This window comes from Elephas maximus, chromosome 6 (assembly GCF_024166365.1).
Source record: "Elephas maximus indicus isolate mEleMax1 chromosome 6, mEleMax1 primary haplotype, whole genome shotgun sequence".
Taxonomy (NCBI): domain Eukaryota; kingdom Metazoa; phylum Chordata; class Mammalia; order Proboscidea; family Elephantidae; genus Elephas; species Elephas maximus.
The window spans coordinates 88,677,124-88,701,296 of record NC_064824.1 but is presented as its reverse complement, the minus strand read 5'-3'; the positions used below and the strand labels follow the sequence as shown (position 1 = coordinate 88,701,296).

The 24,173-nt window shown below is 40.2% G+C and overlaps 2 protein-coding genes across 9 annotated transcripts in view; one reads left to right on the top strand and one right to left on the bottom strand.

Moving 5' to 3' along the window:
• The window catches only part of NEMP2 (nuclear envelope integral membrane protein 2), a 102,684-nt gene that overhangs the window by 13,254 nt on the left and 65,257 nt on the right, over positions 1-24,173 (top strand). For 3 of the 8 annotated variants that reach the window (XM_049887688.1, XM_049887683.1, XM_049887687.1), the window contains exons 6-8: positions 978-1,092; positions 2,819-3,044; positions 7,118-7,294. In XM_049887688.1, coding sequence (XP_049743645.1) covers positions 978-1,092; positions 2,819-3,044; positions 7,118-7,294 — 518 coding nt within the window. The other 5 variants (XM_049887686.1, XM_049887685.1, XM_049887681.1 and 2 more) reach the window with 3 other exon arrangements.
• MFSD6 (major facilitator superfamily domain containing 6) overlaps positions 19,918-24,173 on the bottom strand; it is a 92,447-nt gene continuing 88,191 nt past the window's right edge. The window contains exon 7 of the mRNA XM_049887679.1: positions 19,918-20,815. Within this exon, the coding sequence (XP_049743636.1) occupies positions 20,612-20,815 (204 nt within the window). The 3' untranslated portion in view covers positions 19,918-20,611. The remainder of the gene's footprint in view (positions 20,816-24,173) is intronic.

Below are 24,173 nucleotides of genomic sequence, written 5' to 3'. Positions count from 1 at the left end.
GTTTTGTGATTTTTTTTTTTTTGAGACTTTATTTTCTAGGTAATGTGTTTTTAAGGAGGCTGGTGTCATGGTGGTTAGTACTCGGCAGCTAACTGAAAGGTCGGCAGTTCGAATCCACCAGCTGCTCCTCGGGAGAAAGATGTAGTAGCTGGCTTCCATAAAGATTACAGCCTTGGAAACCCTACAGGGCAATTCTGTTCTGTCCTGTTGGGTCACTATGAATCAGAATGGAAGCCCTGGTGGCGTAATGGTTAAAAGCTATGGCTGCTAACCAAACGGTTGGCAGTTCAAATCTACCAGGTGCTCCTTTGAAACCCTATGGGGCAGTTCTGCTCTGTCCTATAGGTTTGCTATGAGTCAGAATCGACACAATGGCAATGGATTTGGTTTGGAAATGTGTTCTGCTTAAGAGTGACGGGCTAATTCTATGTTGAGTGAAAATTTCTCTTGTCTTATGCAGAGTTTAGGGATTGCATGACACTGAACCCTCAGGGCCTTGAATTAAAGCATTGCCACATCTAGGGATTTGTTCATTATAGTTCTCTGAAACACCTTGGGTAAAATAATTCCCTGCATTTGGTTGAGAATAAATAAATATTAATTCATGGTGATAATGCTGCAGTTACTTTAAGCCTTGTAACGTAGCACTATTTTGAGGTAAATTTATTCCTTAGAGCAGTGCTTCTCCAACTTTAATGTACATTCAAGTCATCTGGGGGGCTTGTTCAAATGCACATTCTGGTTCAGCAGACTGGAGTGGGGCCTGAGAGTCTGCATTTCTGCCAGGCTCCCAGGTGGTGTCATGCTGCTGGTTGGTAGACCATGCGTCAAGTAGAGAGTATCTTAGACTGACGTCAATGCAGCTTGATATAGAAGTTTCTAATACAAAGAGTTTATTTGTTTACATCTATTTTTATAAGACTGAATGAACCAAAAAAAAAAAAAAAAATGTGTCGTTTATTTTCTTCCATGCACAGTATAGCACGTTTGGGGCTCTAATGGTTGGTTGTTGGTTTGCTTCAGTTTACATTTTAAGCCAATTGATGGAAGATCTGAAGAGGCTGTGGTATGAAAGCAGAATATATTTATTAGGTAAGTGATTTTTAAAAAATACATTCTCTTTTGGTAAAGCTGATAAGTACAACTAGAGGTGTTCTTTCGATATAAATTTAGAGTTGTTCTCTCCAGCATCTAAATTTTCAGAAGAAGTGCTTTTAAAAATATTTTATTTATTTTATTCCCATAGTTGGTGATTTCAGTTCATTTCCATCTCATTTTAGACATTTTCCCCTGGCTTCTTTCTTAGTTCTGTTCTAATGATCAAAAGAGCAAAAAATTGTTTGTGCCTTTTGACTACACATGCTTCTGAATTGTGGTTAAGCTCTAACTGGTAAAAAATTCTCTAAAATATGTCTCTTCATTTCTTCTTAACATAGTCAGCAAGAAAGGTGAAAAATCCTAGGTAAAATGACAAATGAAAACTTGACTTTTCAGAAACAGGGAGGCTGTTAAGAAACCACTGATTCTCCTTGTTTTATGTTACAAAAGCAAGACATCTTCTTACCTTTTTTATTGTTGTAGTTGTTATTGTTTTTTAACTGGAAATAGTGGAGAATGGGAGAATTGATTTTCTCCTAACCTTAGCACCAAACTTCTCACAAAGCTCCTCCTTCCCAAAAAAGCAATTTTTTTTTGCCTGAACATTTTATGTTTATGCCTTATTTTGTTACTTTGGTAAAGCATTTTTAAAATAAATCACAGACATCGTGGTATATTCTCTTAAATACTTCATTATGCATCTCTAAAAAACAAGAGCATTTTCCCACATAGTCAAAATAATTATCAATCTGACAAAATTAACAGGTACATCAAATCATCTATTACCCACATTTCCTAAACATCATTTACAGCTAGTTTATATAAGCTAGGTTGCTATGAGTCGAAATCGACTCGATGGCACTGGATTGTTTTTTTTTTAGGATATAGTTCAGAGCCATATTGGGCATCTGTTATGTCCTGTAAGTCTCCATTAATCCGTAGAATGTCCCACTTTCTGGCTTTATCTGATGACTTCTTTGTGGTATAACTTTACTTTCCCCTCTCCCCTGTAGTTCCTGTAAACCAGAAATTGGGTATTGAAGTTTGCTTAAATACAAATTAAACACTTCCGGTAGAATATGTAAGAGGTGATATGCACTTCGCATTGGATCACAACTGGAGACACAGCAATACTGAGACTGACCACTGGATTAGGAGGGAGACAGCTTGCTTCCTCACTGTAAAACTACACTTTCCTCTTATGACTAGGGAGCCCTGGTGGCACAGTGGTTAAGAGCTATGGCTGCTAACCAAAATGTTAGCAGTTCAAATCCACCAGCCTCTCCTTGGAAACTCTGTGGGGCAGTTTTACTGTGTCCTGTAGGGTCACTATGAGTCGGAATTGACTCAGTGGCAACAGGTTTTTTTTTTTTTTTTTTATGGCTGTGACATATGCTGAGGCTTATTCATATTCAAAGCAATCATAACATCTGGTCATATAGGACTAAAAAACAAATATGCTTATATGTCATAATAATTTACTATTATAAATAGTAATTTCTAATTACTTATTATTATATGTCCTAAATGATTGTGAAGTCAACCTAGTATGTCACCTGGCAGTGATAACTAGCTCTATATGTAATTTTTAACCTTGCTTAATTGGAAAAAAAAGAAATTAAGGTTTTCTGATATGTTCTTAGCTTTAAGTCAAGTCTCTTCCAGGTTTTACATACAACTGTTCAAGTTTACATTATTTTATATTCTTCTGCTTTTACAGGCTATATCTTGATAGTTGGATTTTTCAGCTTTGCAGTTTGTTACAAACACGGACCCCTTGTTGACGAAAGGAGCAGAAACCTCCTGACGTGGACGCTGCGGCTCATCTCCCTGGTTCTCATCTACTCCGGGACATCCGTGCCTCAGTTTGCATATGCAGTGATGGTCCTCATCCTGTGCTCCAGAAGTCTGCGCTACCCAGTCAAAGTATTCCACTATATGAGCTGGTGTGCATCAAATTTTTTAATTTCCTAGTGAATAGACATTTAAAGTCTGGTTTTGGTTATCGTTTGGGGGAATTTTGGGGGCACACCATGTTTAATCTCGGAATTAAATGTTTTATCTGGAGATTTCACTGAGAGAGAGAGGAAGGAAAGAGAACTTAAGCATCTGATCCCATCTCCATTTCTAGTCTTCATTAAACCTTTAGTGGTGCCTCACCAATGACTAGGTAATTACAACCTACCTAGAATTTATTTAAATCAGTGGCAAAATTATTTGGGCTCTGGGTTGCCTAAAATTTCTATTTTTCATTTTGCCTTTCCTTGCATTAGAGCCCAAAGATGCTTTAGTATTATGTGTTGTGTTTATGAGATAAGTTTTAGGAACTGAAATGAATCATAAATTATGTTTAAGATTTAGGACTTTCTTTTCTCTTATGTTTTAAGTTAAGGCCTAAGCCCTTTGAAACTTCAGAAAGAAGGATGAGCTAACTTCTACTGTCGTAGTTTATTGTTCATGTGCCTCCTCAGTTATTGAATTTGAGCACCTGTTCTTGTGTCAGGTGCACAGATGAAAGAGATGGTCCTTGAGGTGTACTTTGCTGAGATATGGACATAAATCTCTGTATCTTTACTACAGAGAAAGTTCAGGAAAGCTTTCTTGGAGGAGATAGTACTGAGCTGAATCTTGAAGAATGAATCAAAATAGCCAGGTGAATAGATGTGGTAAGAGCTTTCTTGATGGTGGGAAAGCCCATTTTGGTACCATCATGAGGCACTGTTCTTGATGCAGCCAGAGAGGTAGGCGTGGGCCAGATTGCGGAGGCCTCACAGGCCGTGCTGAAGAACCTATTTATAGCCTCTACACAGTGGGAGGTTAAGCATCCTGCATTTTTGTTTGCTCTCTCTGATGCTGCCTAGACAGGAATTATAAACTCAAATACTGAAGGCCAGGAACATACTGTAATGAGTGATGCCGACCAGATACCCCTTAGGCAGGGAGGTGATCTTGAGGGCTTTGGGAAATTCTACAATAGGGCCTCATCTAAAAGGTGGCAGTTACTGCTCAGCTTGAGCTGACTCTTGCTATATGGGAAGATGGGCTCTGGCTTCTAGAAAAGCTGGAAATGTGGATTAGAATGTGAATTCTTATGACCCTAAATGCTGGCAACTAATCTAATTAAAAGTAAGAATACATTCTACAAACAAAAAGCAAACCAGATACCAAGAACATCGTCGGCTGGCAGGGTGTGGCCCATCCATCTTCTGGCACAGAGAGTGGATATAAGTGGGGGTCTGCGTGGTGGGAGACCAGTCTCAGACATCGCTGTTGTCCAGGCAAGAGCTGATAAGGGCCTGGAGTAGGGCAGTGAGACAGACCAAGGGCTGGAAGAGGGAGTTAATAAATACTTAAAGAGGTAAATTGGCTGTGAGGGAATAGGAAACTATGGTAACTAGAAGTTTACAGATCTAGTGACTCCTTATGTGGCACTGTCACAGGGTCAAAGTATACCAGTGACAGGATAGGGTCCCTGTCCAGAGGATGCTGGAGGATCTGAGAGGCAGCAGGATGGGTCAGAGGGATTGATGATGACCGGTTCTCTCTTTGCCCTACCCACCAGAGGCCAGCAGTGACTAGAATTACCCAGGGCTTCCTCCTCCAGGTCTCTGGCTCTTTGCCAGGGTTGTGGCCTGAGGAACCCAGGGTAGGATTCTGTCTTCCAGCTGCCCTGCCAAGAGCAAAGTGTGTTCTGTCACCTGCACAATGATTCTTTTAAGCAGAAGAGCTTTAAAGTATAAATTATGTACCTGAGTTTTTTTTTTTTTTTTTTTTAACGTGGAATGGTGATAATGTGCAAGGGTCTATGGTAATGTATCAATAAATCAGTAAGTAAAATTAATAATTTTTCTGGCTTCTAATTAATTACATAATAATTATGGATATTTGGTAAGTATTCATTATACATAACATACGTAAAATTCTTCATTTGGGGAGACGAAAAAGTAGGTAGTTTTCTTGTGATATGTAAAATTTGAATTCTGTCATTTCATCTATTAAGTTACTCCCTGCAGGCTTCTTGGCCTGCTAACTTTAATGATATCTTTGAACAATTAGATTGTAATGATAGTTAATACAGAATGATAAAAGAAATATATTGGTCTGACTTTTTCACTAAAGTGGTCACAAATATAGGACTTCCCGTGCATTCTGTTAGCATGAAAGCAACAATCAAAATGCACTATACCTTGTTCAGCTTTTCACTTTGCTAGTGAAGAATTATATGAAGAACTAGGGGATAAAATAGGAACTTCTAGGTTAAATAATAAACCAGAGAAAGAATGCTTTTGTATAGTACTTACTAGTTTGCAAAGAACTGTATACATATATTTTAATAATAAATTGTAGCTACTGCTTGGATTATCCTTACTGAACACTTACTGTAGGCTACTCACTGTGCTAAGCTCTTTGCACACAATATCTCATTTCATCCATAGAGTGACACCATGAGATGGATATTACTACTTTGATTTTTTTCAGATGAGCAAGTGAGGCTCAGAACTGCTAAGGAGTTGCCCAAGCTCACACAGTGAGTAAACCTCAAAGCTAGGTCTTGTGCCCGAGTCTTCTGGTTCAGAGGCCAGGGTTTTCTTCTCTAGGAAAACCATATCTGTGGTGTGCCATCGAATTAATTCCAACTGGTAGCAACCCTATAGGACAGAGTAGAACTGTTCCATAGGTTTTCCTAGGCTGAAATCTGTATGGGAGCAGATCACCAGGTCTTTTCTCCCACAGAGCTACTGGTGAGTTCAAACTACCAACCTTTCTGTTAGCAGCCAAGCACTTAACCATTGCATCACCAAATCAAAAAAAAAGCAAACCCATTGCCGTCAAGTTGATTCTGACTCATAGTGATCTTATAGGACAGAGTAGAACTGCCTTACAGGGCTTCCAAAGAGCAGCTGGTGGATTCGAACTGCTGACCTTCTGGTTAGTGGCTATACGCTTGACCACTGTGCTTCCAGGGCTCCATTGCACCACCGGGGCTCCTTAAACCATGTCTAGGTATTCAATAAAAGAAAAGAAAGTAATGTTAGCAGTTCCTAATTCAGCTTATCAACTACCAAGTGAGCATTAAAAGATAAAATATAGATTTTTAAGGTTTCAACCCTCAAGAAAATATATTCAAAATAGAAAACTCCTGGCAATTCTGATGCTGGGGAAGGAAGCATAATTATAAATTATTGCACATACAACACCCTCATACAATGTTTGTTCCCTCTCTGGGATTTATCAGCAGCATCACCACTAGGTGGAGGCGATATCCCACAAATTCTCCTGCTTTTCAGCCTCGGGGGTAAGTGGTGAGTGAGGCCTCCATAAAAGGAACTCTCCAAAGGCTTGCTTCTGTTAGTGCTGAGAAAATCAGCAGGCCAAGCATAAAGAAGCCAGACTTTTAACTGTGTGATTAGAAATCACCGAAGAAGAAAAATGCAATTAACATCTCTACCAAAAGTCGATTCTCAAATGCCTTAGGGATATCAGGATAATCTAGGAAAAGGGAAAGTGTACTATTAGACCCAAATTATAGGTTCTGTATGGGGTCCCTGGGTGGCACAGACGGTTAAGCACTGGGCTGCTAACCAAAAGGTTGGCAGTTTGAACCCACCCGAAAGTGCCTCGGAATAAAGATCTGGTGATCTACTTCTGAAAACTCAGCCATTGAAAACCCTATGGAACAAGTTCTGCTGTGTCCTATAGGGTCGCTGAGTCAGAATCGGCAATGAGCTTTTTTACCGGATCTCCTTCTGAAAGGTCACAGCCATGAAAATCCTGTAGAGTGCAGTTCTACTCTGACACACATGGGGTCACCAAGACTTGGAGTCAACTCAACAGAAACGAGTTTTACAGGTTCTATATACCTCATTCATGATAACAAGAAAAAGCATAGGTATTATATCAGGGAAGTTTAAAAATATTACTGTTGCTTTCTAAGAAATGCATTTGTATGAATCCTAAGGATTGGATTAAGCAATCAAATATGACCAGGAATCTAGCAACCAAATACTGCATGTTTTAGGAAAATGAAGAGATGGTTTACATCAGAAAAACTGGTGGTTCAGTATCTTACTGACGAAGAATACAGGGAACAAGCCGATGCCGCGACAGCCAGCGCTCTGGAGGAGCTGCGCCAAGCCTGCCTCAGGCCCGACTTCTCATCCTGGCTGGCTGTCTCCAGACTCCAGGCTCCTAAAAAGTAAGCGAGCATTTCGTTGTTCATAAGCCCTGTTCGGTTGTTTGAACCCTTAGCTTGGGTAAGAATTGTTTTGAAAATAACATAGTGGCTTGGTAAAGATATTTCAGATTAGAAACAGACGACTTTCCTAGACAACAGGTGATGAGGAAGTTTGTCAGTTGTTCCTCTTTTCCTTCAGTTCTCCAATTGGCACAGAACTGCACATGTCAGACTAAATATTGATCTGCTATTTTTTTATAGGGAAGACCATAAAGATAACTTCCATCCGGGGGAGGAGAATGGTGGCGTGGGTTAGGTAACTTGTTTCTAATTCTACTGGTGTGGAAAATATTATTTTAAATTCACCAAGAAAGACATTCTGGCCCCAACATCTTATTGCTTTCCCTTCTTCATAACTTAATCCAAATAACAGTGGCCCAAATTAAAGATTGAAGGGGGGAAAGTATTGGCGGTAACAGATAAATAAATAACAAATCTAAACTACGAGAGAACAGAGGCAGGATGGAAGTAGAGAGGAGGAGTGGGTACATTTGGCTACGTTAAGTGCGTCTGAGTCTGCTTACTCCTCCACCCTCTCCAGCCTCTCCCTGAATAGCTGCCTCTAGGAGGATCCCATATACCAGTCTCATATTCCTGCCCACTGTGTAAATGCCATCCGCAGTTGACTCAAAGTCAAATTTAATTAAAGGAGATAAGTACCAAGGGAACATATTGTTATCCAGATAAACCTGTCTGTGATAACAGTAGCTTTATTATTATTATTACTTAAAAAAAAAAAAAAAAAAACCTTATTAGATTTGCAGACTTTGTTCTTGGAGCAAGCCACTTGTCACCAGAAGAAATTCGTCTGCATGAAGAACAATATGGCCTTGGGGGTGTCTTCCTGGAAGAGCAGCTCTTTGACCTGAGGACTGCAAGTTAACATCATTCTAGACAAGGAAGTGGATAAAGGGCAGGGATCCTGGTAAAGTTGGGCGGAACTGTTCTAGGAACAGTGGCAAAAGCGTTTGCTATGGAGAAAAATCAAGTCATACTGGAAAGGAAAACTAAACTATATTGAAGATAACTTATTCTTGGCAAGTTGTGCTACTTACGGTACTGTAGGTGGCCACTAAGATTCTGTGACGGTCATTCCTGGTTTCCTTGAATGAAGATTTTCGTTAGCAGCTAGGGAATTGTGGTGTTCTTCAAGGGGCCAGACAGCATGAACAGGTGCTTTGTCAACACCAGGGCTTTAAATCCTCTCTCAGTCTCCAGAACCTGCATAAAAGAGCCTGCATTGCTCTTCCTGCATTCGTCAGTGCAAGTGCTGGAAGAGACCTGAGAAATGCTGGACCAGTGTTTTCCAAAGTATAGTCCACAGAATGCTAATAGGTGTCGTAGAGGCGGATTGACCAGAAAGCAAAGTACGCACAGACTTAATTGTGTTTACTTACTAATCTGTAGTGTACAATTTCACATGGGTTTCACCACGTGGTGAAAAACAGGTGAAATTGTGCACTACAGATTAGTAACAAAGCCCATGTTTGCTTTGCTTATTAGGTAATCCATCCCTGAGTGTCCGAGATTCTGAGGTCAACTAAGTGTTACACAAATTTAAAGAAATGTACTACAGGACTTTTCAGAAACTTTAATAAGGCTGATGCACATTGTGACTCTCCTAGCGGGGAGATGTTGTGTGCAGCAGTTTTCAATTTAATTTGACCACAGAACCCCTTTTCATGAGATATTCCTTGGAGCACATGTTTGGGAAATGCTAATCTGTTTCCGCGCCTTCATTTTACTGATGGAGAAATTGAGGTTTGGGGAGGTTACATAACTTATCAAAGACCACAATGTTTTAGAGGCAGCACTGGGACTAGAACTCCAGCCCTTTGTGTGTCCCACGACTCACGTAGAAGAGACCTTCACAGCAAAACACAGTGCCATCTCTGCACAGCCTTGAGCCGCACACAGTGGTGACTTTTTTATTTTTTAAACTAATGGGCAATAAGCAATTTAATAATGGCGATAAACAGAAATATTTTAAATCATTAAAGTTTTGATAAGATTTTTATGGAAATATGTAATGATTAGGAATTAAAATTACTTTATATATATTTTTATATGATAAAATTGAAGGCTTGAGCCTCTTGTGAATTTTGAATTGCTTGGTCCATTTTTTAAAATTGTTTAGCTATATCTGTTTGTAACAACATCCTACAGAATAGGTTTATGATCTTTCTTACAGAGAACAAATCTTTTCTTGATTCGTAATGTTAAGCTGATGTTAAGCCAGAATGAAATGGGGCCAGACTGTTTGTTTTGACTCTGAGGAAAGGAGACCAAAACACAGGTCTGAGAAAAGAGAGCATGGCAACACAGTTTAAGAGTGCAGATGTTGCTAAACTGATTCCCTTTCAGAATCAAACTCAGACTTTTTTTGCTCTGATGGGATCAAAAGGAAGAGGGGCATTCCTGAGGAAACCCTTTCACTAGAAGAAGATAAAAGGGGAATGGTATACCGAGAATTAAGGCACTGTTGCTTTCCTGAGCCAAATTTACTGGGATTTTTCTGAAGTTTTGAGTTGGAGCATAACTACCAACATTTGGAACTTTCGTAAGGTTGATTTTCAAATAGTATTTCCTCTTGAAAGGAGAATGTCAGTGTTTTACAGGTCCCTTTGCCAGGAGCCTTTTAATATTAGGAGCTTAGCTTTTTTTTTTTTTTTAAATGCACTGTACTCCATCTGTGCCTTTACATAGATTTTGATTAAGATCTCAAAGTACCTTCCATTCAGACTTATGATGATGGTGACTCTTTTATCTGTGTTTAACAAAAGTAAAACTTGAACATTTTGTTATAGTTTAATCTGATTTTTATTTATTATAATTCTATTTATTGATGATATAACTGTACCAAATGTAACAATGCTTATGTTCACCAAGTTCACCTCCCAAGAGGCAGTTTGTCTAGTACAAAGTGTATGTGTGAATAATATGAGAACAGTCTGCTGGAATTCCTAGGGGATGTTTCAGCCAAGACAGCCCCAGGGCCTCACCTGTGGCAAGGTGAAAAGGCCATGGCAGGAAGCAGCTCATTGTGGATCAGCAGGCCAGGTGTAAAACAATCACAATAGCCAACCAACCAACCAGTTGCCATCAAGGTGATTCGGGCTCATGGCGACCCCACATGTGTGAGAGCAGAACTGTGCTCCGTAACATTGTCAGTCCCACATGTGTGAGAGCAGAACTGTGCTCCGTAACGTTGTCAGTCCCACATGTGTGAGAGCAGAACTGTGCTCCATAACGTTGTCAGTGGCTGGTTTTCCAGAAGTAGATCACCAGGCCTTTCTTCTGAGGTTCCTCTGGGTAGACTTGAGCCTCCATTCTTTTGGTTAGAAGCTGAGCATGTTATCCATTTGCACTACCCAGGTACTCCTAACAATCACAACAGAAACAGCTAAAGAAGGAAAAAAAAGAGTAACAGTCTTCCCGGACCTTAATTTTTGTTTATTTTTAGGGGACGTCATGGATTTGTCAGTTTCTGTTATGAGTACTGTAAGAAGCTAAACAATTAAAAGCATTACTTGTGTGATATTTTTGGTGTGTTTGGATTGTGTTCATTTGTTTGGGGGTTTATTATGGCACTGATAACAATTCTAGTCCTCATCAAGCAATGTAGAAATAGCTCTTCTAAGAGTTCTTTTTTCCCTCCTTTTCTCCTTCTTTTCCTTTTACTCTCTCCCTCACCTTCTCCTCTGCTCACCTGTCTCCCTCCTCCCTTTCTCTTTCTAAAAGCTTGTAAGCAGTTTAAATGACATTCAGTAAAATGGCTGTACCTTTCCCAGGTGGTCGAAAATCAGCTTTGTGCTTCACACCGATAGGTGTGCAATTATCAAGCATAACACAACCTTTTGTTGTGTTATTCCTTATGCTAGATGCCCCACAAAAGCTTACTGTCATTAGAGAGTTGAACTGTTTGACACCAAAATGTGTGGGTGAGATGTAATGTAGGTGGCCGCGCTCAAACAATTGTATCATTCAAATGTTATTTTATAAAAGGTTTTAAAACACACTTTACACATCACAAAAAATGCTCTGTGAATTCATTGTATAGTTTGCCAATAATACTTCAGGCTGAATTACAGGAGAGTGCTCATCTGACATTTAGGAAAGTATTTGAATTTATAACTCCTTTTGTATTTTATAAATATGGAAATTTAATAGATATTGGAATATTAAAGAAATCTGGAATAAATGATGGAATACATCAATATATCTAAACACATGGATGAATTAAGACCCTGAAATAAAGTCAAGAAAAGAAATAGGATTTTATATTATTCTGTATGTGAATATTTCCCAGAGATAAAGATGTACAAATTTTTAAATCAGCTTTTTGCCCAACTGAAGGAAGGATCTTATGCGTGATAACATAACAGAGATGTAATTTTGAAGAAGCCAGCAGCAGGACAGACAGGTATTGCTAGATGACCCTAGGAGCCAGCTGTCTCACTGGGTGGCATGGCATTGGTGAGTTAACCAGGTACGACACTTGGCCTTATTGATTCAGAACCCTGATGTCTGTCATTGAGCTGAAAGTAGACCTGTCTCACACTGGCCAATTGCCTCATATGCATGTGAAAGCTGGACAATGAAAAAGGAAGACTGAAGAAGAATTGATGCCTTTGAATTATTGTGTTGGTGGAGAATATTGAATATGCCATGGACTGCCAGAAGAACAAATCTGTCTTAGAAGAAGTACAGCCAGGATTCTCCTTAGAAGCGAGGATGGTGAGACTTTGTCTCACATACTTTGGACATGTTATCAGGAGGGATCAGTCCCTGGAGAAGGACATCATGCTTGGTAAAGTAGAGGGTCAGCAAAAAAAGAGGAAGACCCTCAATGAGATGGATTGACAGTGCCTGCAACAATGGGCTCAAGCATAACAACGATTGTGAGGATGGCACAGGACCAGGCAGTGTTTGATTGTGTTGTACATAGGGTCGCTGTGAGTCAGAACCAACCTGACGGCACCTAACAACAACATCCATGTAATAATTCACAGCAAAAAAATATAACTGGTGTAAGGATAAAAGTACTTAAGTTGGTATGGCCAGCAGGTTCTCTCTCAGAAGACTGATCTACTAAGGGGTCAGCTTATAATAAGAAAGAAGGTGGCTTGGTGAACAGAAACAGAACAAAGGGAGTTTGTTACATAATTCATATGTTTAATGTCACCAGGCCAGAGAGTCTAACACATTCACTCCTGTAAAAATGGCGCAGTGGCATCAGGGGTCCTCTAACTTCAGGGGGGTGGAGAATCAAGATCAACATCCGTCCAAGGCTGATTCCTATGAGGTGGAGGCCAGACATGCCTCCTTTCTCTGCCACCTTTACTGCTGTGACACCAACCATTCCTCACACAGCATTCTCTACTTCTCTGTTGGGTTTAATTGTTGTAATGGCCACACAGAACTCACAGACAATACTCACAATTATGGGGTTTATTAGGGAGCTGACAGGTTACAATTCAGGATCAGGAATGACTCAGGATACAGTTCTTCAGTCAGGATCACTCTTTAGCCATGCCCATATGCAGGCCTCTCCCTCTGCCCCTAGGCCCCAGGGCCCGGCCTCTTCCCTGCTCTGGCAAGTATTACAAAGCTCTTTAGCTCCACAGATAGGTGCCCGGGGTACCCTAGTCCACCAGGAAGCCTCCTGTCTGAAAACACTCAGCTGTCCCACTCAGGTCTGCCATCCAGTGTAGACTCCTTGATCCTGGGGCTGGGAAGCCCACTGCCGTCTCCCACCAGTCTCCTGGTTCTGCTGCTACTGTTTTTCTGCCGCTGCTTTGCACCATCTCACGCCAGCTCTCAGGTGTTATAGCTCTCTGTCTCGTGGGTCTAGGAGTTCTCAGCATACGTACCCTGGGTCCAATTCCCAAATCTTCTTTCTTGATGGTAGTGAAGTCTCCTCTCCACTATGGGATTGGCTCTTTTTTTAACCCTAGGAGAATGGTAAAACTGACCTATCCCCTCGTTAGGGTCTCATACACCTTATTTGTGTGATTCCACCCCAGCAGGTTTCCATGCACCTTATTTGCATTGTTAGCAAATTGTCCCATCCCCTTGGTGGTCCACAAGCACTTTATTTGCATAGTCCCAACCAATCACTGTATGAGAGCTAAAAGACTATGCATAGCTAAAAGGTCCAGATTAATAATTCACTGCACTGTAACTCCGTAACTCCCAACAAGGGTAGCCTTGCTCATGGGATAGTACCCAGTCTGTTGGCAAAGACCATACTTTCCTTTGTACAGACCCTGCCAACTTTTTCCTCTTTGTGACTTCTATTTTTCTAATCTTTGTTTGCTGTTTTTCTAATCTTTTGTTATTCACCAATATCCCTACCCCCTTCTGATGGGCATTTTCTTCTTCATTAGGATATATTACAACCTCCAGTGCCCTGGGCATCTATTTGTATTTTTAAGTAACTTTGCCTGGTCTCACTATGATCTTGAATGTGATACCTTAATAGGCCACGAGAGATTTGAAATTGAGTGAACATTTATCAGGATAAGACCTGGAAGGTGCATTCAGTAGGGCAGCTGCTCTTTGTGTATTTAAGTAAGGTGACAGATCTGTTCATTTTTTAGATTTGGTCCTTTTTCCAAAAAGGTAGTGACCAGAAGGGGAAAGGGAAGTGGCCCAATATTTATTGGAGATCTATTAGGCAACATACTAAGACATTTTCTATGCCTCCTCATTTGAACCTCGCAATCACTCTGTAATGTTAGTATGATTTCCATTTTACAGCTGAGCAAAGACTCAGAGAAGGTAAGAGAAGGTTGTTGAATGACATATAGCTAAAGTGGTAAGAACAGAACTTGAGCTCAAATGTATCTTTTTCCAGGGTCCATTGTCTTTCCACTTCCCATATTGCCATCTTCAAAAAAATGTTAGTCAAGGAAATGGCCCTGTAAATAGTACCTTCAAGAGATGACTATATCAGCTGATGTTTTGCACATGCCAATCATATGCACTTACTCCTACGTGTACTATAGATTGTGGCTTATGTCAGCGTTCCCTCCCAGTCCATCACAGAGCAATACTTCTGTAAAATACACTAAAGCTAAATTATTAGAAAAACTAAATAGTTTTTTAAAAAGACATACAAAGTATAAGCCCAGTGATCATGTGCTGGGATATCATGGCAATGTCAAATTGCCTTAAACATTTCAAAACGCTTAATTTTTGTTTTGTCACACACCAGCAACACTTTATGGACAGCACTAGTCCATGACCACACTTCGAGTAGCACTGGTCTAGATGTTATTTTTTTGAGACCTCCGTTGATATTTTCAGGGAATTTAAAAAAAAAAAAAAAAAGCCCTGGCTTTTTTAAAAATATGGGCTTACAGTTTAAAAGAATAGCATCCTCACCTATTTGGAAAAGAGCACAGTGTTTGTTAAATTATTATAAAGTTATTGTTTTATGTTTATTAACACCATGTAACAATGACATGGGGGCAATGTCTGACCTCCTCTATCTTCCTTCACAAGGGGAAAGGGAAATCAAGATCAACAGCCCAAGGCTGATTCCCATGAGGCAGGGGTCAGACAAGCCTCCTCTCTCTGCCACCTTTACCACTCTGACACCAACCATCGCTCACACAACACTCTCTACTTCTCTACTGGGTTCGATAATTCACTGCGGTGGCCACTCAGAACTCACAGACCGTACTCACGACTATGGAGTTTATTAGGGAAGTAAGTTACATTTCTTGCTCAAGAACACTCAGGATACAGTTCTTCCATCAGGACAGCCTCTTTCCAATCGTGCTCACAGGCACACCTGTCCCTGGCCCTAGGCCTGTCCCCAAGGACACTCAGCTTTCTGTCTCTGTGAGAAGCCCACTGCGCAGTCTCCTGCTGCCAGGTCTTACTTGCCACTGCTTCTCACCGTTTTCAGGGCTACAGCTTGCTGTTTCTGTCTCCGGTTTCCCGGGGCTTCTCAGCACAGGGATCCTGGGCCCAAAGGACATGCTCTTCACTCCTGGCTGTTCTTCCTTCATGGTGGTAGTATCCTTTCTGCTATGGAATTGGCTCTAAGGCAAACCTGACCAATTCCTTTGGTGGGCCATGATTAACCCTATCAATCATCTGGGTGGGAGTTACAAGACCATGGCTAGAAAGGCCACACAAAAATAATTAATCACACTACACACCTCTTGGGAGAAAAAAGAAAATTGAAATTGTAGAATAAATGTCTTATAATCTCTCCCTCTGTGAAACTTTGTGTATTACGGAATTGTCATTATTGTCATCTTTTTCCATCTTCTTCAACTTTTGTTTTGCATAATTTTGTCTACTAACTCATACCTCTAACCACTTTAATGTTTACAATATGTGTTGGAACCAAACATTTTATTGTATAGCTTATTAGGTAGACATTTAGCATGGCTTTGTAGTTTGGGGGAATTGAATAGGATTATAGATTTAAACATCAACAAAATACTAAAAGCTATTGGCTAGGCTCTTGATAGAAAAATTAGAAGAATTCCTGCCATGGGCCATTTGCCACATAAAGATGGGAATATTTATGGGACATACACTATGTGTCAGGTATGTCACTTAAACATCAAACCAACCTATAAGGTAGGTACAATAATTACCTCGATTTTATGGAGGAAGGACCTGAGGCCCAGAGAGGTTTATGTGTAAATGTAAGTTCTCACTGGCAGAACTGAGACTCTAATCCGGATAGTCAAGCCAAGAGCCTGCATGCCTAACCCCAGCTCTGTAAGCTCCCTCAGTTGCCACCTAAAAGCTAGGACCTTCCTGGAGCCACAGTGGACAAGTGGTCCCACATTAGCTGCCCAAGGCAGATGGGAGCTGAGTGAGAGACATCTACCTGGACTAGCTTGCTTCTCCCCCATCCTAGCCATCAGCAACTTTCCCGTCACTCCTTTATCATAAGCCACAGTTTGTCCTAGCATAAGGTAAATTACTTTCTGACCTGAAAAACCACTTCCTGCTTCTTCCACCCCTTTATTCTGTCCCTTTCCAGGTACTCTTCCATCCTCCTGGTGGTTTGGAATTCTTGAGCTGAGTATTCTTAGAGTTTGCTGAAATGGCACAGGAGTGGTTTGAAGCTTTAGCAGCCTGAGCCTTGTCCCTGTAAAACAAAGGGCAGACTAACTTCTGAATGGAAAATCACCTCTTACTTCCCCACAGTCAGCTTGTCACAAACATGCCCTCAGCTTCACAGAAAATTTAAAAGTCTAACCTCTCTTGCTGAAGATGAGAAAACAGAGGCCCAGAGATCCATCAAAGGTGATCTCTTCCTCTCTACCTGTGCTCTCCAATATAGTAGCCACAGGCTATATGTAGCTACTTAAATTTAAATAAATTTAGGAATCTAATTCCTCAGACACACTAGCCACATTTCAAAAGCTTAAAGCTAATGACTATTGCATTGGGCAAATCTGCTGGGGAAAAAAAAGACTTTTTAAAGTTTTAAAAAGCAAAGATGTCACTTGGATGACTAAGGTGCACCTCATCCAAACCATGGTATTTTAAGTCACCTCATATACATGCAAAAAATGGATAATGCAAAAGATAGTCCGAAGAATTACTGCATTCTAACTGTGGTGTTGGTGAAAATATTGAATATACTGTGGACTGCCAAAAAAAAAAAGCAAACCAGTCTTAAATGCAACCGGAACGTTTCTTGGAAGTGAAGATGGCAAGACTTCAACCCATTTCCTTTAGACACGTCATCAGGAAAGATCAATTGCTAGAAAAGGGCATCATGTTTGGTAAAGTAGAGGGCCAATGAAAATGAGCAAACCCCCCCAATGAGATGAATTGACACAATAGCCACAACAATGGACTCAAACATATCAACAATTGTGAAGATGGTGCAGGACTCAGCGATGTTTCGTTCTGTTGTTCATAAGGTTACCATGAGTTGGAGTCAACTGCAACTGACATCCCAATGGCTACCATACTAGACAGCACAGATAGAGACTGTTGCCATTGTCAGTTAATTCTCTTGGACAGTGCTGCTCTGTACAAAGCCATGGCCGCAGGATACCGAGCTGTGCAAGCATCTGCCTGCCGTTCCTCACTCCCATGGCTCTGGTCTTTAGAGTCCCTTCTGGGTTTTTCCTTCAGGGTTGCCAAGCCAACCAGGTCACCTCCAGGGTATAAGGGGTCTGTCACTCTCAGCTAACAAAGTGTCAAGAATTTTTTTCGAAGGTGCTGGATTTCTAGGTACCTTAGAATACCTAGAAATCCTAAATGGAAACACAGCCACACACACATATGTATCAGGCACAGAAGGTAATGGTTTAGGCCAGGGCTACTTTATGGCTTGCTCCACCACAGCAGGAGCAAAGAATGGTCTCCTGCCTCCTGGGGTGGTGGATGTGCTGGGCAGACCTGGCCTTTGTCATCAGGCAGATTTGAGTTTGAATCCTGGCTTTATGACCTTGGTCATGTAACTTGAGCTCTGTTAGCTTTATAATTTTCATACAGTATTTAAAATGGGGATAGTGATATATGCCCCATAGGGTTAAAGCCAAATGATAGTCTCATCAGCACATAAAAAGCACCCAATAACTATGTGTGTGGTTCTCCTTCCAGATTCACTGCTTAACCTCAGTTTGGCTGAGAGGAATATTGCTGAAGTAAGTAGTGGTCTCCCACCACCACTAGTCCCCCACCCAACAGTAATAGAAGGAACTGCAAAACAGAGGGAAGCTCTTTGCCAGCTACCTGCTTAGTGTGCACCATGGCGGGATTAATAAGCTAACTTTTTTTTTTTTTTTTTAAGTAGCATGTTCTTCCTATGAATTTGTAGGCTTTTCATGAGGTTCACTGGCTCTTGGACGATATATGTATTATAATCATCTATTATCCTTTTTTTTTTTTTTACTTTGAAGAATAGTTTAATAATTAGCAACTAAACTCTTTGGATCCACCCAAGCTTAGCACTCTGGGGTAATATACTCTTCCGACAATCATAGGGGAAACAGTATGAAATAAGTCATTAAAGCAGTGATTACCAGCCTGGGCTTTGTGACACCCCTGGGTATTTCCAGGGATCTCCAGAGGGGTTATAAAATCATCCTCAAATCAAAATTTAATTTGAACTCACTTTAATGTTTTTTAAAATGGCACATGACATTTTGAGGACAAGAAGAAAAAGTCACAAAGTCCACAAACCCATGAGGGTATCTGCTCTAAAAGGCTGGAAATTACTGCATTATTGAATCAGCTCTCACAGTAAACGTTCCACTACAAAGGCCTGTTGAATTTGGCCTCATTCGTTACACAGTAAAGGACTTTTATTATTTGTTTAGTCACATCTTTATCATTTAAGAAACATTTAAAAATTGTATTTATTTTTATTTCAACATGTCAACTGTGTACTTCCAAAACAGCAGGCTTTTCAAAGGAATAAAATCAGAACTGTAAACACAAGATACAGTATAAGTTTTTGACTTTCAACAGTTTCACAAATCCACATACTGTACATTCATAGGTGGGGTTCAGCCTGTCACCCATTTATTTATTTCTATAATTACATAAGCATAATAAATACATCTGATTTTAAAGGTCACTTAAAATGAGTCATGATAATTTACAGTACAGTACTTTTCAGTTCAAGTGCAAAAATAACTATTTGCTTAATTCTATTTCTCTCTGCTATTTGATTTTTAAGCTGTGTTTTGTGGTGCAGCTAGACATCCAAGCGTAGAATTTCCTTCTCCCAGATGCAGTGTGGGCAACCCTATGTGTCACGGAGGAGCCCTCACTTGAGAACTGAGGCTGTCCAATCAGGGTCAGAGGGCAAGGCGCGTTGCTCATTTTTAATTTTGTTCTCTTCTTCCCTCATTCCTGTGCTGGTCCACAGCTATTAGACAAACTCACTGACCTTCAGCTAAAGTGGTGTTCCCTTTTCCATAGCCCTCCCCCACGGCTTCCTAGGAACTTCAGCTCATTTTTAGCAGCAAGCTTTTGGAACGATTCACTCAGTCATTGTCCTGACTATAGTTGTAATGTTTATAGTAGCATAACCATATCTGAACTCTCCAGTGTCTGCCTCTCCAGTGCCCACTTTCCCATTCTTCGTGGGAAAGAATATGCTAAGATTTGCTTAAGTTATTGGAAAGCAGAGTAACTTCTTATTCCCTTCCTTCCCATTCCTGGCTTCCTATTCACTATCCTTTCCCCTCACCAAAAACAAAAGAACAAAAATTGATCCATTATGTAATTTTTGCAAATTGTATCTATCCCTCCCCCAGGTACTTACATCTTATACTGTTATTTGTAAATAAATAAACCAAAAAAACCAAACCTACCGCCATGGAGTCTATTCCAACTCATAGCGACCCTATAGCACTGCTAACTAAAGAAAGCCTTAAAAGAATTCAGTGATTTTTGTTGTGCTTTATTCAATCAGCTAATTACAGCCCAACTCACTATAAAATGGTAAATAGTGATAAAGGCTACTTACAATATCAATATGTTTAGTAAACCCTTGTCTAACAAGCCACAGCATACTGAGTTGGTTTATTTTAAATATTCCCTCATTTCTAGTCTTTTGTAAAGCCCATTTAAAAAAAAAAAAAAAAAAGGCATTTTAAAGCTCAATTTAGCTTGCAGTTGTCAATAATAGCTTTTGCTGTTCAAAGAATCAACTATTTTCATTATCCCTATATACATATAAAAATATATTTGCTAGGGATATGTAAAGTTTCTGATGAAATGTTTTCCTTTTATTTTTAATTAAAAGCATATATGTTCCTACCTTTTATCCAGTTACGTTTTAAATACGTGTTACTATTTTTGAAATGATTCTGTGCAAGAGAAACAAAGTTATACATGTGTACTGTTTCTTCCTGGTTTACCCTTAAGAACCAGATCATTAGAACAAATAATCAGAAGAGGGAAATTACATCAGCATTCACCTTGAAACATGCTCCTTCCACTGACTCAGTGTAAGTGCTGGTTTCAGCTATTACTGCACTGGCAGAGAATCCTGTAGCACTTAACCTAACCAACAAAAAGAGCTCAGCGTTCTCACTGAACTCCATTTCCTTTCTGTAATTCCAATCGGATTATGCAAGTTTACCTTTTCTTGCCATCATGTACTGTAGCTCCTGTGTGTGTGTGTGATTCCATGTTAATGAGTTTAGATATTTAGAAGCATATGTGGTGCTATGATCCTCAAGGGGAGGCATGTCCTGGGTTTGGGGCACCTCTCCTCTGTGTTGGCAGAGGAGCCCATTCCATGCAGGGTGTGAGATGAACAGGGATCCCTCAGTGTCCTCCTGCAGCAGGCTGGGTTTGCTGCTCCTGACTCGCCTCCACACGCTGGTCCACACTGGGATGAGCGGGGCTGGTCTGGGTTTGAGATGCAGCTGCTTTAGGGGTTGGCTGATTTCTGGATGGGTCAGCATGAGTCTCACATGGGACAGGCTGGGCTCCACCAGCTAGAGAGTGTTCCTGATTCTCACTGGTCCCCTGGGAGGGAAACAGGAGATGACTGGTGGTCAGTGATAGCAAATATATCTAACACTTTTCATATGTTTTCAAGTTAAGATACAAGAAACACGAGGGAACCATCCTGAAGTGTCCACTTCAGGGAACAAATAATAGAAGAATAAGGAGAGAATGTCTTACCTTTTGTCTCTTTTCCTATGTGCAACTGCCAGAGCCGCATGAAAAACATAAACACTATAAGTAGACATCTCTTGTGGACAGAGGAACATTACTACCAAGATGCCTGTTACTACTGGGTCAGCAATTTACAGCCACAGATATTTACTGAGCCCCCACCAGCCACTGTGGTAATTCCCTGGGGATACAGCACTGAATAACTGAAGCTCAGGCCACTTGCTAAAAACCAGTAGCCATGGAGTCAATTCCAACTCATGGTGACCCCATGCGTGCCAGAGTAGAACTGCACTCCATAGGGTTTTCAATGGCTGATTTTTCAGAAGTGGATTGCCAGGCCTTTCTTCTAAGACACCTCTGGGTGAACTTGAACCACCAACCTTTTGGTTAGCAGCCAAGGCATTAACAATTTGCATTACCCAGGGACTCTGTGCCACTTGCTAGAACCACAGAATTCAGGAGTGGGAAGACACCTTGTTTGTTGTTGGGTACCATCAAATCAATTTCGACTCCTAGAGACCCCATGTGACAGAGTAGAACTACCCTTTAGGGTTTTCTTGGCTGTAATCTTTATGGAAGCAGATCACCAGGTCTGTTTTCTGCAGAATAGCTGGGTGGGTTTGAACTTCCAAGCTTTCTGTTAGCAGCTGAGTGCTTAACCATGGGCACCACCAGGGCTCCTATACACCTTGTCTAACAGTGAGTAATAAGGTACTCTCAGCCTTGGAAACAAAGCCAGAAGAAGCATATCCTGGAGTTAAAAGTCCAAATTTATATTTGCGATATCAAAGTACACTTAAAAGTTAAATAAGAATGTCCAGGCTAAAAAAGGGAATGTAAACAGGCACTTATATAACAAACTGTAAGTAACCGTGAGTACCCACTTGCTGTAGTACATTACCTCCAGCAGTGTCTATAATACACTATGTTTGTTTTGTTTTTTACAAGCCAGGAATCATGTTTTTAAAAAGATGGGTTTTTCCTCTGAATTAGTACCCATTGCTTTAAATAGCTAAGCACAAAAAAAATAAATAAATAAAATTTATTCCTGTGATTGATTCTAATATGTAAAAAAAAAAAAAAAAAAACAGCATAGTGACTTCTTCATAAGAATAATACCTAACAGTTCTGGTTAATTTTAACCTAACAGGGGAGAAAAAAAAAAAAAAAAAAAAGCATTTTTAAAAAAATGCAATTTAAGCCTAACAGGCTTGTGTGAAAATGAGGATGAGTACCCAAAGTAATGAAAACATTGCTATTCAAGCATCAGGTATCATCCTTTCTCCTACTTCACCTCCCTGCTTCAAGATATTAGAATCCTTCATATGCTCTGCTCACCCTGATATTCCAGTTTTTTCTTTTTAACATTTTATTGGGCTTTAAGTGAAAGTTTACATATTAGTTTCCCATTCAATAATTCATACACAAATTGTTCTGCAACAGTGGTTGCAATTCCTGCAATGTGTCAGTACTCTCCCCATTTCCACCCTAGGTTCCCATTTTCCATTCATCTGGGCTTCCCTGACCCTCCCTGCCTTCTCGTCTTTGCTTTTGGGCAGATGTTACCCTTTTGGTCTTGTATAGTTTATTGTTCTCAGAAGCACATTCCTCACAGGTGTTGTTTATTTTATAGGCCAGTCTATTTTTTGGCTGAAAGGTGACCTCTGGGAAACTTCAGTTCTAAGGGTGTTTTAGGGCAATATTCTCAGGGGTTCCTCCAGTCTCTATCAGACCCGTAAGTCTGGTCTTTTTTGTTAATTTGAATTTTGTTCTACATTTCTTTCCCATTCTGACCAGGGCCTTCTATTGTGTTCCTGGTCTGAGTGGTCAGTAGTGGTAGCCGGGTACCATCTAGTCCTTCTGGTCTCAGACTAAAGGAGGCTGTGATTCCTATATGCCATGAGTACTTTGGACTAATTCTTCCTTGAGCTTTTGGTTTTCTTCACTCTCCTCTGCTCCATATGAGAAGAGACCAATAGTTGTATCTCAGATGGCCATTGGCAAGCTTTTAAGACTCCAGATGCTACTCACCAAACAAGGGTACAGAACATTATCTTTATAAACTATGTCATGCCAATTGACCTACATGACCCTCGAGCCTTCAAGTCCAGTGACATACTCCCTCAAGATGTTTGGTCATGTCTAAGAAGTTTCCTTAACTGTGCCCTCTATGTGCTCTATAATATATATGAATATACATGCAGTACATATAAATATGTATGTAGAAATATCCATAACTATACCTACATATACACATTCCTGTATGGCCTCTCACACCTATTTAGCATACGTATCTACCTATTTATCCATTCCTAAATTCCTTGTTATTACTGTTGATGCAGGATATGTTATAGTGTTGTATATGTTACAGTATTTACCATGGAGCCCTGGTGGTAGAGTGGTTAAAAGCTACAGCTGCTAACCAAAAAGTCAGCAGTTCAAATCCTTGCGGACTGCTCAATGTCTTCCTTTGCCTTGGTCACGTTGTGCTAACTTCCCCCATATTGTGTATTGCCCTTCCTTTCACCAGAGTTAATACGTATCTACTATCTAGCTTGTGATTCTCTCTCTCTCACACCCCTGGTAACCATCAAAGAATGTTTCTTTCTGTGTATAAACCTATTCCTGACTTTTTAAAATAGTGGTCTCATACAGTGTTTGTCCTTTTGTGATTGACTGCTTTCACTCAAAATAATGTTCTCCAGATTCATCCATATTGTGAGATGTTCACGGATTCATCATTATTCTTTATCATTGCATAGTATTCCATTCTACATAGGTACCACAATTTGTTTATCCATTCATCCGCTGATGGGCACTTAGGTTGTTTCTATTTTTTTTTGCTATTGTGAATAATGCTACAACGATCATGGGTGTGCATATGTCTATTTGCGTCACAGCTCTTATTTCTCTAGGATATATACCTATGAGTGGGATTGTTGGGTTATATGCTATTTCTATTTCTAGCTTTTTAAGGAAGCGCCATCCCATTTTCCATAGTGGCTGTACCATTTTACAATCCCACCAGCAGTGTATAAGAGTCCCAATCTCCCCACAACCTCACCAGCATTTGTTGTTTTCTGTTTGTTTGATTAGCGCCATTATTGTCAGGGTAAGGTGGTATCTCATTGTAGTTTTGATTTGCATCTCTCTTTTTTTGAATGGCTAATGATTGTGAGCATCTTTTCATGTGTTTGTTAGCTGC